The sequence below is a fragment of the Ischnura elegans genome, chromosome 3 (assembly GCF_921293095.1).
Source record: "Ischnura elegans chromosome 3, ioIscEleg1.1, whole genome shotgun sequence".
Taxonomy (NCBI): domain Eukaryota; kingdom Metazoa; phylum Arthropoda; class Insecta; order Odonata; family Coenagrionidae; genus Ischnura; species Ischnura elegans.
In genome coordinates, this window is record NC_060248.1 from 76,847,986 (window position 1) to 76,864,365 (window position 16,380).

The 16,380-nt window shown below is 40.2% G+C and overlaps 1 protein-coding gene across 4 annotated transcripts in view; it reads right to left on the bottom strand.

Annotated features, from left to right (window-relative positions):
• The window catches only part of LOC124156038 (protein slit), a 500,940-nt gene that overhangs the window by 179,592 nt on the left and 304,968 nt on the right, over window positions 1-16,380 (bottom strand). For all 4 annotated transcript variants that reach the window (XM_046530336.1, XM_046530334.1, XM_046530335.1 and 1 more), the window contains exon 9: window positions 8,308-8,379. In XM_046530336.1, coding sequence (XP_046386292.1) covers window positions 8,308-8,379 — 72 coding nt within the window. The remainder of the gene's footprint in view (window positions 1-8,307; window positions 8,380-16,380) is intronic.

Below are 16,380 nucleotides of genomic sequence, written 5' to 3' on the forward strand. Positions count from 1 at the left end.
GACCCCTCTATCAGAAGCCAAGCGCTATATCCACTAGGCTACTACGCTCTACGCTCTCACATTCCATTTGAGTCTTTATGAATATCATAGGATGTAACGAACATGTGGCAATTGGATATCAGGAGATCGTTGTAACCGTCAACACCTAACCCTACCCCAGACCTTTCTGAGTCGCAGAAGCAACCACCAACCCCAATCTATCATTCAAATATTAAAAAAAAACTCGACCTTTCATTCCAACAGCGGTCCGTGCATAAGGTTATCACGACCGTATTTCCTGAGAGCATGATTCTGCCTCAACATTTCCACGGGAAACGCTCCATCTCTGCCCCCAGTGAAGGAAGGAAGAGACCCTAGGACTCACGCGCCGAAGCACTCGGGGATCACGATCTCCGTGGAATATCCGGGAATAAATAAATATAATAATTTCATCCTTTTTTCCAGAAAAATTCGCCCGACTCAACTCACTTCTTCGTAGAGATCCAAAGATTTTCACGCGAGCGTCGAGAAATGGCGAGCGCGCCTAGTTCTGGCTGGCTTATCCTAACCAAACGATCACGACTATTTTTTTCCCACCACCCACGAGAGCGAACGCTTCAGAGTCAAAAGTCAGCGTACACATTAATTATATCACTCATTCTATATCAAGTGTGGGTTTGATTCCTTTCACATGAAATGAAATTTAGTATTTTACAAATACGTGAGTATCACTTTCAAATGTTCAGACAAAGACTGAGTACGACGACACACACTACGAGTAAATTTTTCTGATCCACAGCTTGTTACTCATTGTTCCCTACTATATTTCTATCTCACTATCAATTGCAAGCTTCTCGTACCTCTACGTTTTGAAGAGACTAAATGAACAGAAAAAAGGATTGAATAGTTTTTCTACAATATAAGAATTTCAGACGAGTGCCTGGTTCAACAAGCAGTAAGCAATAGAAGGAGATTGTAATGCAAGTATATCAATATTTACTGGTTCCACAAGTGAAGAACTCCAGGTGATTCCCAAAACAAAACAAATTCTATAATAAAATAGTACCTTTTTAAAGGCAGTGAAAAGGAAAATCTTAATAGGTATGCTTCTTTAGTTTATAAGTTTAAAAACTTCTTTAGGGGGCAGATATGCAATGTACTTCTGTATGTATGCTTTTCAGAGTAGTCTATTTTACAGAAAACAATCTAGCAAGATGATTCCGTCTTCCTGATGACTTAATTATAAAACTGAATAATACTCACGCCTAAAATACTATTGTAAATATGCTATAATTTTTTCTCTCTCAGTGAAACAATGTTTCCAACCAAGTTGTCATGTAGTTTCTCATTAGTACAAAGCTAAAAATATCCTAGGGAAAAGTTAACATTCCAGGGATTCAAATCCTAATGCCCAATTGAGTTCCATCACTTTCCATCATCTATAACAAAAGAGGGCGTAACTAAGGAAATCAATTAAGCCAAGTATTGTGGAATACTTTTAAAAACGTACAACGAAAAGATACATGTAAGCCGATTGCGTTATCAATAAGCAATATCTTGCTGACATCATCAACCCAACGAGAATAGAAAATCTCTGCCGCTACGAGGAGACATCGTCACCTCTGCCCGAGTGAAAAACAATCTCAAAAACAGAAGCGAGTATGCGAGAAAAGGAAAAAAAATGTTCGAGCCAATCCGAGTGAATATTTCCTCACACACGGATGCTGGATTTCCGGCTATGGCTGACAAGAGGAGAGGGGAAGAGAAAGAGATTGCGATAGACAGCTCGCCCCCCACATGACACAAAACGTAACGAAAAGGAGGAGGAGCAAACACATGACGGATGAAACTTGGCTTATTATATACACTTGCTCAACCTCTCAAGTGAGCTCCAATATCGCCCTTTGTGATCTAACTTGTTATTTCGGAGTGACTCCCCACACCGCTGCGTACAAATTCCACCACCCCCACACCATTGGCTTGTCTCTCTCAACACGCCCTCGACATCTAGATACGATCTTCAGACGCTTTGGCCGGCATCCATCCTCATCTCTGCCGCAAATTGTGCGCAAAACTAAATTTCCTAATTCCTATACGACATCACATTTGACGTCACGAAAATGCAACGTGGAATCCTGTGATATTTGATTTTAATTTATTTTCAAATAAATAATCCTTTAAATACACCATAATCCTTTAAATATTTGAGTGGATAAAGACACGGTTAACAAAAGTTCAATAAATATTATTTAGCGTTAATAAGTAATCTTCATTCATTCCACTCCGCCATAATACCACTGGTCAATCTTTACTAAGCAAAATATAATCCAGAAGATGTAATCACAATGTATACAACAATGATTGTTAATGAGTGAAAACAACATCACCATTCTGTGTTAGAATAATTTCCCGACTCCTGTTCCCACATTCAGTACATCCTCTAGAACTAGAAACATAAAGGTGCTGTTACCCGAAATCAGAGGCATTTCACGAACATCCAACAAGTACTAACTGAGTTTAAACTTAAGATGACGCATCATTTCCACCCTGGTGGTATGATTTCCTCAAATATATCTGTCTAAAACTTTCGTAACACTTTTCATCAAGAAATTGTTGCAGAATTACTCCTTGGTAAAATTTACCTGTGCATCAAAAATGATACTTTCGCCTTGGCACCTGTACAGCGGGAAATGTTTCATATTTTATATACAACATACCTGAACACATGCGCTGAAGTGAAAATTTATATTTTAGATACACATTACTATTGAGACTCGCAAACATTTATTTTACTTTTATAGTCCCTCAGAAAAACTTTTCTCTTCTATAAAAATTTATTTTCATATTGTAGCCTACGTACCATGCGCTCGTTTTACGTGAAAGTGGATTTAACGTGAAAATGCTTATATCTAATCTAGCCAACTGAAAAGTAAACGAACCTCAAGAAGAAAATGGCCAACAAAAATTTGAAGACCCTCCGCAGTGACCATAGTGAACATAACAGGCCGCAGACCTTTTATGTGGCTCTGGGGGGGGGGGGGGGGGGGGGGGGCAGAGCCCCCCTTCGAGCAAGAGCGATGATTATTATAAAGATGGTCTATTCTTTATACCCTGAATACTTCAAAATGTTAGCATCCGTTTTATACAAGCAAAAGGACAGGAAATCATGACAAAATAGTTCCGGTTGAACGGCATGGATGCGTCCGTTACGTATAACTCCCGCTCAACAAGTTATCCGCGCCATTATTTCCTCAGGTTATTACGGAGTTAGAAGATAGCTGAAACCCAATCCTCTTGCGCCAAGGGTGGCCATCGAGCTGCGAAGGGCTCCTAGCAGACTGAGTCATCACCCACTAAAAACCTCGAGGCTGGGACACGCGCATTCCTGACAGCAGGGTCAGCGTCTCAGCGAGAGCACATATGACTGCGCTACCCCTTGAGCCGACGTCCTTATCCCGGACACACGGAAAAGTTGCCAATATACAATACACTAAGCTCCCATCCTCCGAAGACCCGCCTTCGGCGCCTGCACTAATAACATAGTCCCATCCAATACGTAACCCAATCAATCAAAAGTCTCGAACGTCCTCACATCTTCCCCTTTTCACTTCCCCATCGTAACCATCCCACGGCGCGGCGGAAGGTGGCCACGTGGATCCAAGTTTCCCTTGTGGGTACTGCCTCTCGACTCAACTGCCACAAACACTATATCAAAACCTCAGCGGAAATTTATACATGAGCACACATGCGCAGTAACCAAAAGCCCGAGACCAACACAAAAACCCCAACTTCCATGATGATATAATTACCTAGTATATTAGTATCCTTAGTATTAGCGTACGTATTCTACCGGTCAAGGTAGGTTTACGTGGGGCACTTTGCTGATCGCCCCGGTCGGTTTTCATTTCCGAATTGGATTACTCTCTTCAATCCACAATAAGGCCCACTCTCTTGCATTCGATCTACAAATCCTACTACCTTTCTTACCCTCCCACATTTACCCATTGTTCTTCCCTCTAACACTTTTCAACAACCCTCACCGCTCAAAACTGTCTCCATCCAATGATTCTCTCATCAGTTATTCCTTATTCATGAACACTTCCTTGGCTAACGCAGTTCAGAAAATGGTTACAGCAAAGTAAATACACACCCATTTATTCAATAAAAATTTTGATTTTAATTTAAATTTATTAGTAAATTAATTTCAGTAGAAATAAAATTTATAACCAAAATTAACTCCAAGATAACAAATAATAGCGCTGGAATAAGCTATGCTCTGTATTTTATTCCGTAACAATTCCTGACGCGGCGAACTCTCTTTTTTACTTATCCAAATTCTTATTGTAACCTATGTAAAACACCATAAGCAATTACTGCAGGTAAATATTTATATGTGATTTAACAAATTAAAGTTTATTGAAAAGAATTATATCATGGTAGCATTCAGATTAAAATTCTAAAAAAAATATCCAACCTTTAGTGACAAAAGGTTGTTAATTAGAAATCAAGCTTCCTGTAACGGGTGTATAAAATTATATATTACAGATATTAAGTGGAGAACAGTGACCAACGTAATTATTAAGAGGAAACAGCACAAAAATTCCTTTCCTTCTCTTTTAATGGGGACGAAGGTATTTTTATGTTGTTGGTCATTTGGCAAGGGGTGTTTTTCCTCATTTCAGCTACCAGTCTGATCTCTTCGATCTCCGCCACTTGCCCGTCATCTGCAGCTGCCCCTCTCCCAAGGATCACGCTTGGCCGAGTTCCTTCCCTCCTTCACCGAGGAACAAATGTTTCCAAACCTTGGTAAGGTTACATGAAGCAATCAACACTCCTATTACTGCCTCGGCTCCCCAACAGGGCTCTCCACGAGCTTTCGCAAGAGCTGGTGTTTACGACAGGTTTCCCACCAATCTCAACGTAACAATGAGAACAAACGCCGCAGTAAGAAATAATTCGTGGTACGTTTCTGCCCCAGGTAATACTTCAATCTATAAAGAACATTTCTCTTGGACGACATGAATTGAAATTAACTTTATTTTTGCGTAACCAGGAAAACGACAAGAACATAAAAATCGCAATGAACAAACCATCCCTCAAAACTAGATCTGCGTCCTACATGAGATCTATCGAAGTTATAAAATCAGAATTTAGTCGACATGAAGATAATTACTTACATAGAATAGACTAAAAGGTTGAGAGAGGAATAACAAGGGAAAGAAATTAGAGGGGATATTGAGGTTTCTAAGGAATGGCCGGAATGGATTGCCACGATTAGCTGATTAGAGATAAATGCAACAAAACTTTAAGTATTCACTCTTAAGAATGGTAAATCGATTTAGATATTTCGTAGCAATATAAATGTAGAGCAAAATATCATAGGAGATAGAGAATAGTTTTTTATATAATCAAAATAGGTACATGGCTGATAATTATCCATCAAGAGAGAGATTATTTAGATAACTAAATATCGCGTCAATCACTCTACCATACCGAGGTTGATGAAACACTAGGGAGCCGAGAATGAGGAATATATGGATCAAGATATCAGAAAAGATAACAGTCAAACGGATTGAGAGGAGCTGCATCAAATCATTCCTTACCTCCCCTCACCAACCACCGATTAACAAGGTAATCACGCCAGCGAGCGCACTTATCTGACAATTGCTAGATATGCCTGCCGACGTTTGCACCGCAGCAGAACCAAAATCTCCTCGACGGGCGTAAGCCATCGGAGGCCAAGATTACTTTCACGCACTTTTATCCTTCCCTAAACTTCATCTCCCCCAGAATCGACAATCAGCAGCACGACGAACCCTGCTGCACACACACAGACCCTAAACTTTCCACTCATTCCTGTGCCTCCCCCCTTGTCTATAATACACCCCCTCCCAAAAATCTCCTTGATTTCCTCCGCTCACCAACCACCCCCGCCAGCAAGCCTCCACCCACATTCCCATTCCTTACGCTAAACCAAACACGTCGGACGGGAGAGAGAGAAGCTCAGACGGAAAGAGCAAAGGGGAGGTGGAGGAGCGGAGCGAGTGAACCGTGGTTAAGCGTCTCAAGATGGCTTGACGGAGGAAGGAAGGGCGGCTGCTGATGCGGAGGAAAGACTCGGCGGTAGGCGGGAGAGACTTAATGGGAGGGAGGCGTATGGCAGGGGGAGTATTTAATGGGAGGCGAAGGAAGGGGAGCGGTCTCCCAACGAACAAAAATGCAATAGGAAATATCCGGCTCAGTGCAATGTGTAGAAATATTTGGTAGATTTTTATAGTTTTAACGCTATCCACATAATCATCATCACTGGTCAAGAATCCAAAAACTGGTTTGACGCAACTCTCCACTCAATTATATTATCAGCTAATCTTTTCACACATAGGTATTTCTTCTCTTTCACATCCTTCTTTACTTGTTCCATCAATTTTATTCGAGGTCTTCCTTTAGCGTTCTTGCCATCTACTTGTCCCTCGACCATTGCCTTCATCAGGCCATAATGTCTAAAGATATACCCCATCAGGTTTTTCCGTCTTCTTGTCAAGGTTTTTCTGAGGCTCCTCTTCTCTCCAACTCTTCTTAGGAATTCCTCATTAATCCACAAATTACAGGTAATATAGTAGATAAGGCAACTATACATGGAAAATGACACACACACTTACTAAACCCCTTCTCATCTCCGTTCCAGAATTGGAATTTTTTCTTTGGCTCTGATATTCAGCTTCAGTCACACATTGACTCAACCCGTAGGATAGTTTTGGATGGTTAAGGATAGAGCTCACCTTGGTATTAGCCACAAGCGTGTGATCCACTAATTTTTACTCTATAATTGAGCCCTGTTCTCTTTTATCCCTATTACTTGGGTAGCTAAACTTAAATCCTTCCTTGCATCACAAATTCCAACATCTTTGAACCGGTCACTACACGCTCTTCAGACCATAGAATTTCAATACTTGTATGTCTATCTATCTACACAACCAATGTCTCCTAATCTTCTCCGTCAGTTTCCTCCACCCAAGGATCATGTCTCCAACTCGTTCCATTTCCTATCCATTTATCTCACCTTTCCACCATTTTCATCCATATTTTCAGAGTGCGAGCACCTCAATCCTACATAAAACTTTCTTTCTTAGCTTCCACACTAATAAAGCAGTATCTACTTTAAACCTAAGCTACAACGTCACTGTATAAGCACGGCTTCCTCATGTGCTACAATCCAGAATGTTGATTTGGATTGGTGAGGGTAAATCTCACCCCAATGAACACAATACGTATTTCAAATTCATGCATTTCAGGTACAGGGACCAGTAAATTTTCGAGGACACCTTCGCAATGAAAAGAAGTTTTGCTTGAGGTCTCCAAAAGCATCATATGAAATTTAGACTATGCACCCTTGCATCAGCATTCAAGTGCTCTATCCAATATGCCACCACACTTGACTCATAGGAATTTGGGCATGCGTTCAAATTTTTACTAAAAATGAAAAGTATTTCCTGGAATCTCCGATTTATTCACCCCCCCTCCTCCCAATAAAATAATGCCTACTTATGCTGCTATTAGAGGTAGGGGTTGCTGTAGGAAGCAGTGGGGGTGTGAAAGGGATAAAAATCCGTGTTTGCAGGTGGGAGTTGATGGGGGGAAGAGGGGCGGGAGGCTCAAATAAGGCGTAAATGGGAGAAACCGTCTATTACGGGCGGAGGAGATGGGGTAAATGGAAGCGGGGTCTAATCGACCTTGCATGAGCCACCGGGGGTCCCTAGGCGCAGCGGCAGCAGCTATTCCCTCAGCCGAGAGCTGAACCGTGAGAGACGAATGGGAGGGGGAGGAGTGACGGCGAAGGAAACCTACGCGGTTAGACCATTAACCAACCACCCATTAAGACTATAAGACGAAGAGTAAATACAGCTCTTATCTTATTCTTATGGAAACGTAATATTTAGAGAAATCACATTCTGAGATTTATTTCTTCATTGGTACTCCAAGTGGATTAGAGCAATCGAAGATTACATGAGCATTTGTATGCTCACACACACACTAGACACATTTTACTCCGAATTTGGTTTCAACATGATACTTTTGAACATTAAATCAACATTGATGTTAATCTCTCCTACCGAAAAAATGGTTATAACATATAAATAATTACCATGGTTAGATAAATACCATAAGTAAGTCCATATGAATGCAATTGAACTGGCCAAATTATCATTAATTTTTCAATTGATACCTTCACTCGCCATAAAAAGTACGGAAAGTAAGCATAAACAATGGCAAGCCGAGAGTACAGGGGAAATTTGTGAGGTTTAAGTTGGAATAGGAAACAGTACTTACAGTGAGGTCAAGGATTTGAGTCCCAGAAATGCATCCGAAGCAACCTTGGCGATGTGGTTGTTACTCAGGTCTCTGCAAAGAAAAAAAAAATTAAGGATAAGCAACACTAAAAATTGGGAAAATCTGAATGGATGTTATTAAAACACAGTGAATAAAAAATTAAATAACATACAGCCAAGAATATCTAAGTAATTGCATCGCTTAAAACTCTTTCGTCAACATAATCTTGACATGTAATTTTTATCGTACCCGAAATTCTTCTGTGAGTCTAGAAAAATATAATGACAGATCAGAGTAATGATGGTTATTAAAAATATTTGGCTCTTTGAAATATTTTATAAGTAGAGGGCTCAAAAAGGCAAAATACTGCGGAACATCACTGTTCTTGTCATAAACCAGACAGAGTGCTGTTATTTTTTAGAACTCTTATGTACAGATATTTAAAAAAAAAATATAAAATTTCCTGGCACGATTTGAAAAAAAATATATGCTCCGAAATAAACGACGTCTAATCCCTTGGGCCATTCAGGGAACTGCTGACGACGCCTAATGACTTCCTCCAATATGCCCCTCTCAATTCCTGAATACGAGCGAATAACAAACATGCTCTCGTAATGTTACCGATACACTCGAGCGAACCGACTAATCGGGATAATGACCCAGATATTGGCGTATCCTTACGAGAGGATACTCGTGGAACGGAGTGGGAGGGGATTCCAAGTGGTGCGGGGAATACAAAGGACTCCGTGGAAGGCATCCACTCCAGCTCGTCGGCCTATTCTAACGTCTAATTCTAACAGCCCACCCTCGCCTATTCAGTGGAAACCCCCTCATCTGACATGAGAAGGCAACCCGAGCAAAGACCGGAAAACCAGACGACGGGTAAGTAAAGGGGATCGTCGCAGTCGAGAAGAATTGTTGTACGAGCAGAAACTAGTCAGTCTCCATACTAGTCATACTCCACGTTGAGATCTCTTCAGCGTAGAATTCCTCAAAAGATGCATACTTTACATATGAAAAAAAATCTCAAATAAATTCAATAGAATGGGAGCAGCACTCCTAATACAGTAGCGTGGGACGAAAGTGGGTTTCAATGATGTAGTTCTAGTACCAATATTACTGCACCACACATGAACTAAAATTTGAATTGACAGCAAAATCAACTACATCCTAGCTCATAGTTCAAAATATTAAATGAATGAAATCTAAAAAAAGCCTAATTAGCCATTAGGTAGTCTTATAACCATTGCACATAGGATCGAAAATCACTAATACATGTATTTAGCTTTAAAAGTTGGCAATAGTGTTTACTGTGAATAAAAGAAGACAACTTCAACAAAATGGGGATCCTCTGACAGTTGATTGGATGGACTTATATTGAGAGATATGAAAAAGCTAACAAAATTTACCACCCGGACTGATAATGGACTAAGTCCGCCGCATGGTACCAGGGCGAAATAATTGATTTGGAACAGGTGCGATGACAAATCCATTACGCAAGATGCCTTTGCTCAGGTACGAAGGAGTCTTACCGCTGACTGACTGATTTATATGCATATGCGGTAGGAGGAGAGGGCGAAGTAAGATTCAATATGCTAGAGTGAAGAGATGGATATGAAAGATAAAGATCCGGAACTTCGGTTGGGAGAAACGAGCCGAAGTAGAGCCGGCTAATAAGGAAGGGATAAGAACACGGTACGAAAGGGGTGTTTCTTGAAGACTTCTCGCTCTCCTTTAATATCGCCAAGGATGTCTCCATTCCCCCAACCTCCTAAAACTTCTCATTTCGGGCCGAGTATCATATATACTCATATAATCGCGTCCCATCGTTTTGAAACTCTCTCTCTCTCTCTGGTACACCGAGGGAGTGGTACTTTTCTTCCTTTTGCATCACTTCCCTCTTTTCAGAGCACACTAATTTCGCACAGGTTGGTTTATAAAGTCCCTCATACCGTCAAAATTTGTTCCCAGCGCACGTGCTTTTACGAAATATGAAGAGAAGTCTGGTCTGACGGATCGTGGACTTTCGGCTCCAATATTATTATTCTCATTTTCGACGGACGTAATTGAAGAAAAAATCTGTTTCAGAGCAAATATTAAAAAAACATGCAAGTTCAATATGAAGCAATTCATACTACATGGAAGAAATTTGAAAGCTGGATGATATTCATGAAATTGGAAGTAATTCATCCAACATGCGTTCTAGTTTAAGGAGTTCCAATAACAAAATTACTCACATTTTCACATCCTTGAAAATGTCAATTACATAAACATGCATCATAAACTCTATTTTAACATCTGGAGAGCATAAAGCACGTTTAAGAAACTTAAAGAATCGTCATATCTACTGCCCTAGTCAACAAGTATTTGCCAGCTTACAGCTTTCGTTACAGCTAAGTCTTTCGCAACGTAATGTTTTAATTTCAATGAACGGGCTCTCATAGCATACCTTCTATTTAAACCAGTCAATTTTTCGTTATTCATACGGTATTATTCCCGATAGCTAATTCTATAGATAACATTAATCAAAAGAGTACAAAAATTCCAGGAGATGCATCAAAACATTGCGATGAACAGAGAAACAGAAAGGAATGACTCTCTAAAACGTTTCATTCTCTTCCGAAAGCGTTTTGTTTCCAAAGAAAAAAGAACGAATATTTTTTGGGAAGAGTAGAAATCTTAAATATCCACCGAAGCGAGAAGACGTGGGCGTCGGAAATACAAGGGACGTGGTTTTTGAGGCTCTAAAATTGTACCGCAACGCAGCGAGACAGAGGGAGCAAAAGAATGTGAGGGTGGGACACGGGGAGGATCGAGGGGTGAAATACGACAAAAGGAGGAAAAAAAGGCATCTGAGAAAAGAGAAAATGGAATAGTAACTAGGCTTCATCCCGCAAACATGGGCTGATACTTATAAATCGAAATGCGATAAAAGCTATCCTTGCACTTAACAACTCCGTATTTATTACCCGAATATTTACCCAGGATACTAATAAAAATAAAGTCGCATTTCTAAATCACGTAGTATCCACTGCATGTTGGCAAAGTAACAACCCATTTAATTCATAAATGACATTTATATAGTGAAAGTACAAACAACCGTTTACCTAGCACGTAATGGCCTGCATGAAGTACTATTGCGATCCCTAATAAAAATCGATACTCGACGGCGTCGTATTGGCTCGGATAGGGCCAACCCTTAATAACTTTCCGGGCAAAATAAAAATACGACCCTTACACCCTCAGACACCTCCAAAGCGCCACTTCTCTTTCGGTATAAACCCTTCGCAAACCCCCACTTTTGGTCTTGCTACCCATAAAAGCGAAAACAGTCCATAGCCTCTTTCTTATAAAAAAGGAAATAACCGCCATAACACAAAAGTATCTAACCCATGAAATCCATTGGTGGCATTTTTTAAAATTATTATGAGAGAAAAAATCATATGGAAGGTCTATTTCAAACGATCTATTATCAATGGTCCATTTATTGTAAATTAGAGATCAACCTATCAGTTGGGCCTTATAAAAACGCGTTTAAGTGGCAAATCTTATAAAATTATACATATCCATTTCAGAGAAAACCCCCGATAAATACAAAAATACCCTGTTCCTTTACATTTCCTTTCTCTGAATCAGGCCAAAATTAATGTGATTATTAAACTAATGAATAGAAAGCATACCACTTATGGGATCAAACACAAAATCTGTGAAAATTTATGTTCATTCAATCCAATGAAAATTCTTTGGCGTCACCACACCATCGCTACATGTCACGCAGCATTAGTACATCGCAATGAGATGAATTGATATTATAGAAATGCGTAACTGAAAAGGAAAATTTGGTTCAAAAAATTAATACGAAAGGACCATCCCCTAATAACTCTTCTCGAGGAAAATAAAGAAATAAAACGACACCCGCCTCCGCGGCCACCCCCTTGGCCCTGCATCCCTCTTCGTATAAACCACAACTCGCTCGCAAACCTCAGCACCCAAAAAACTGAAACCAGCCCACAGGCCCATTTTTTCCCAAAAAACCGGAAATCCCTCGTCGTCCATAGGGGCGAACTATTCACCCCACCCTCGCTATACCTAGCACCCTTATTTAACGTCCCTCGCTGCTTTTTTTCCTCTTCCCCGTCTCCTCACACACTACAACAAACCTCACTCCCCACCTGCCATATCGGCTTAAAAAAACGAATAATAGAAATAAATAAAATAAGCCATGAGAGAGTTCCGCGAGGGACTATTGGTGGTTATAGCATTTTGAGGGGAGGTTGATGGGGGAGACATCTACATCGAAAGGGAACTTTGAGAAGAGAACAGTTCGAGAGAGACGGGACAGAGGGGTGGCTGTTATGTTCGGAATTATTCAGAAAAGAATCGAGAAAGGGAGGGGCGCTGGCGGCGGTAGTTAAGGGTTTCGCCTCGAATGGGCGGATTAAGGGTGGTTTTTGAAAGGGGAAATGGGCGAGGGTGAAAAATCCCGCAGATACCAAACCTCGGGGGTGTTTTTTTTTATCCCAGACCCGCAGCGACCCGTGTCAGTCAAAATGACTCCTCCACGGGCCACCTATTTTGAACTCATTACTGACAGCACCGACACAAATTGCCAGCAATATTGTTGCCATAACTTACGTGCAATATACTTGTACTCGGGTATATAAAGTTAGCATACTGAAGTGTAAAGCACTTCACCAGATGATGACATGCCACGTCTAAACCCAGGTTGTAGTGTTAAATTTATGTGGAATTATAAATTATTTTGCACTTCATTATAATAAGTCGATTCCATGAACTCACGCCCTGCACAACGAATTATATAAAATTAAGTACGTTACAAAAGGGAAGAATTTATCCACGGTATGGGTTACGAGAGGAAATATATGAATACATAAGCTTAAACACTGAGCAGGATTTTGATATGTTTCGTGCCTTGAATTTTGAACTCTGGGCCCTGTAAATATAGACAGACTTAGATAAACCAAAAGTTACATTACGGTTCCTTACGTGTCAGACTACAATTTTGGTATAGTTTGACTAGAATTCAGACAGCGACAAAACAAAATAATAACTGTATGGGGTATAAGCATAGATAATAAACTCATTCTCACCAACTGACCATCGATTTCTCAAGTTGACACACGAAAAAAATACAGACAGTGTGTACAGGAAAAAGGAAAATAGGCCTTAATTAATTTGAATCACAAATGAAACTAGCGAAAAACTCGGAAGGGGAAACAAGACGACTCGAAGTGAAAGAATATGAGATTAAAAAGCTTGAAAACGTGGGTTTAACTTCGCAAAATGATACAAAAGAGTTTCTTTCTTTTGTGCTAAGGAGCTGCACTAATTTTTTTCAAGAGTCACGAGAGGGAGCGTTACAAAAACTTAAATGGCATCTCTTAACAAATGGAAATTCTCGTTTTTTTAACATGTTTAAATACATATATTTTCCATCCGCTCCGATAGCTCATAAAGAAAGAAAACAAGTTGCCTCACTCAAAAAATACGAAGAGGATGGGGAAGAGAAGGAGTTCCCAGCGACGAAGCCTTGGATTTGGATGGAAGAGGGAGAAAAATGTCTTGAAGGGTAACGAAGCAACGGGAATTTGAAGGGAGGGGTTGATACCGCACCGCATTAGGGGAGGGAGTTGAAGAGATATTTTTAATTGGAGGCGAAGGAAAAAGAGGGGGTAGCGTGTTCGAGCGTTCCGATGAAAAAAAGTATTTATATATTTCGGGAAGAGGAAGGGAAGGCAGGGAGGAGCTGTAAGGATGAGGGAGTGTGTTCGAAACTCCTCATGCACTAACGTCTGTTCCCCTTGCCCCCTCGTTCACTTCCCCTACCATACTTCACATTTAAGGATCCTTTTAAGGGAGACCATTTCGTGGTTGCCTTGAGGAGTTGCTTTCCCTCTCCTACCTGAAAAGTTCTCATCTCTTCTTCCCCACGGACGACGGACTGCTTCTTACCCCACGCTCTACTTATATCCATTCTCGGTGGTTATGATTTTCAGCGAGGGGAGCTGGAGGGTCGAGTCAGCGGACTGTGAAGACAAGATGCGCCCGGGAATGACCACTAAAAAGAACTTCTGGGGATACGGTCGGAGGAATACTCCTAATTATCACGGGGGATTCGAAGGAGGCGTCACCATGACGGCCATTGAGGAATTAAAGAGTCCTGGGCAATGGTTCGCGACACGATGATCCACTTTGGGCAGTAAAAGGAAACATTTAAAACGACTAAAAGACTCCCTATGACGCGACGTGCGCAGATGAGCCGAGCATAGAATTTTATGAGCGACATTCACCTTGCATTCTTGAGTGGAATTTCCTGTTTCAGTCCGGGTAAAGACACCGTAATTTTGAGTGAAAAAAAATGTTATGAAACATAATTGAAGTAAAATATACTACAGAACGTAATCGAACCAAAATTTATATTATTCCGGTGTCCTTCATGCAATGTTACTGCGTTGAGGTTAAAATGTTTTTTAATGAAATCGAAATATGGAACGTAAAAAAGATTTGTTCCTCTGAAATGAAATATATACAGCAGGGCATATTTTTCGCCAAGAAAGCTGTATTTAGTAGATATCACAGGAAAATCAATCAATATATGAAGACGATATTTTAATAAACCAAGAGCTCACTTAAAAAAAATAGAAAATACTTTTGAAAGATAACACGGAATTTATTCGAAGATAGAAAAGAATGTCAGAGCAAAAATAATCTAAATGCATAACTTCATTCAGTTAAGGCGATAAATATAGCTACATATAGCAACCTTAATAAAACAAAAAACACGACTAAAGCATTTAGAGATTAATTAATCGCGCAAAATGCGAGCCTTATTGAAAGGTTTTGAGGATTCGCGAAAGTATAAAGTCAAGTTGAAAGCAAGGTATTAGCAAGTTCACCTCATTAATTGGAATAGGGGTAGTAATGAACCACATTGGGCCTGTTATTCTAAAGACTACCCAGAAAAGAATACGAATTTGGGCGACAATGGAGAAGTAGCATGACAAGGGGAGGAGAAAGTGTAATGAATTGTTATCGAAGGACATGAGACGAGTTCTCGCGACTGTTTGAGAATTCCGAATGCGAAGCAAGCAGAAGAGTGGAGGGAATCGTCGGGGATGGGAAAAGAAAATAAAGCCAGGGAGGAAACGATTAAGAAGCTGGATGTGCCGCGTCACGCTTAAAGAATAAGGGAGAGTGGACTCTTGGGGTGTTAACGGGAGAGGGAGGAGGCGGTTGAGCACCATAAAATTACAATTCCGCGTCTTTTCCACCAAACAGCTTCTCCAATGAGAAAAAGAGGAAAGAAAGATACACAGCCGCGACTTTAATGACTGCTTTAAGTGAGACGAGCTGTGGAAACAAGGGTCTGTTTTTTTTCGCACTAAGCTGCTTGGTTTCTAATAGCTAGAACATTCTCCAAATACTCTTCCTGGTTTTGGCTAAAAATCTACCACGATAAATCTCTGATTCAAAATTAGGATGATATTTTTTGTTTAAAGTATCACGCTGCTCACCTCGCTTGCTTTTAGCCCTTCTCATGCAGATAGAATAAGAATTGCGAACGCTTGTTGAAATAATCATTCGGTTTAAAAATAAAACTGCGACAAGATCAGGCGGAATTTCTTACTTCGATATTTCTTGCTGAGATATTTAATTCTGTGCCATTTTCCCGGTAAGTAAATCAGACCAATCTACTTAAGCATTAAATTAAACCTACATTGGGCGAGATTTCTTACTTCAATACTTCTAGCTTATTAACATAATCCTCTGGAATTTATCTGAAATGTAAATCAGATTTAATGATAAAAGAGAGGACTATTCTGATCAGGATAAAATTATTTACAAAAAGATTCGTTGGCATCCATTGTTTAGTAAGACATAATTACGACACTCCATTTGGATGAGGACAGAGAAAAACTATGTTATAACATGAAAGGATACGCTTATAAGTTAAAGTCAAGCTGCACATTGCCTTCCACGAGTTCACACCTCAGAATCTTTCTCGTCCCCTTCCCTCCTCTCATAATTCAATAATTTCCTCTTGAATTATAG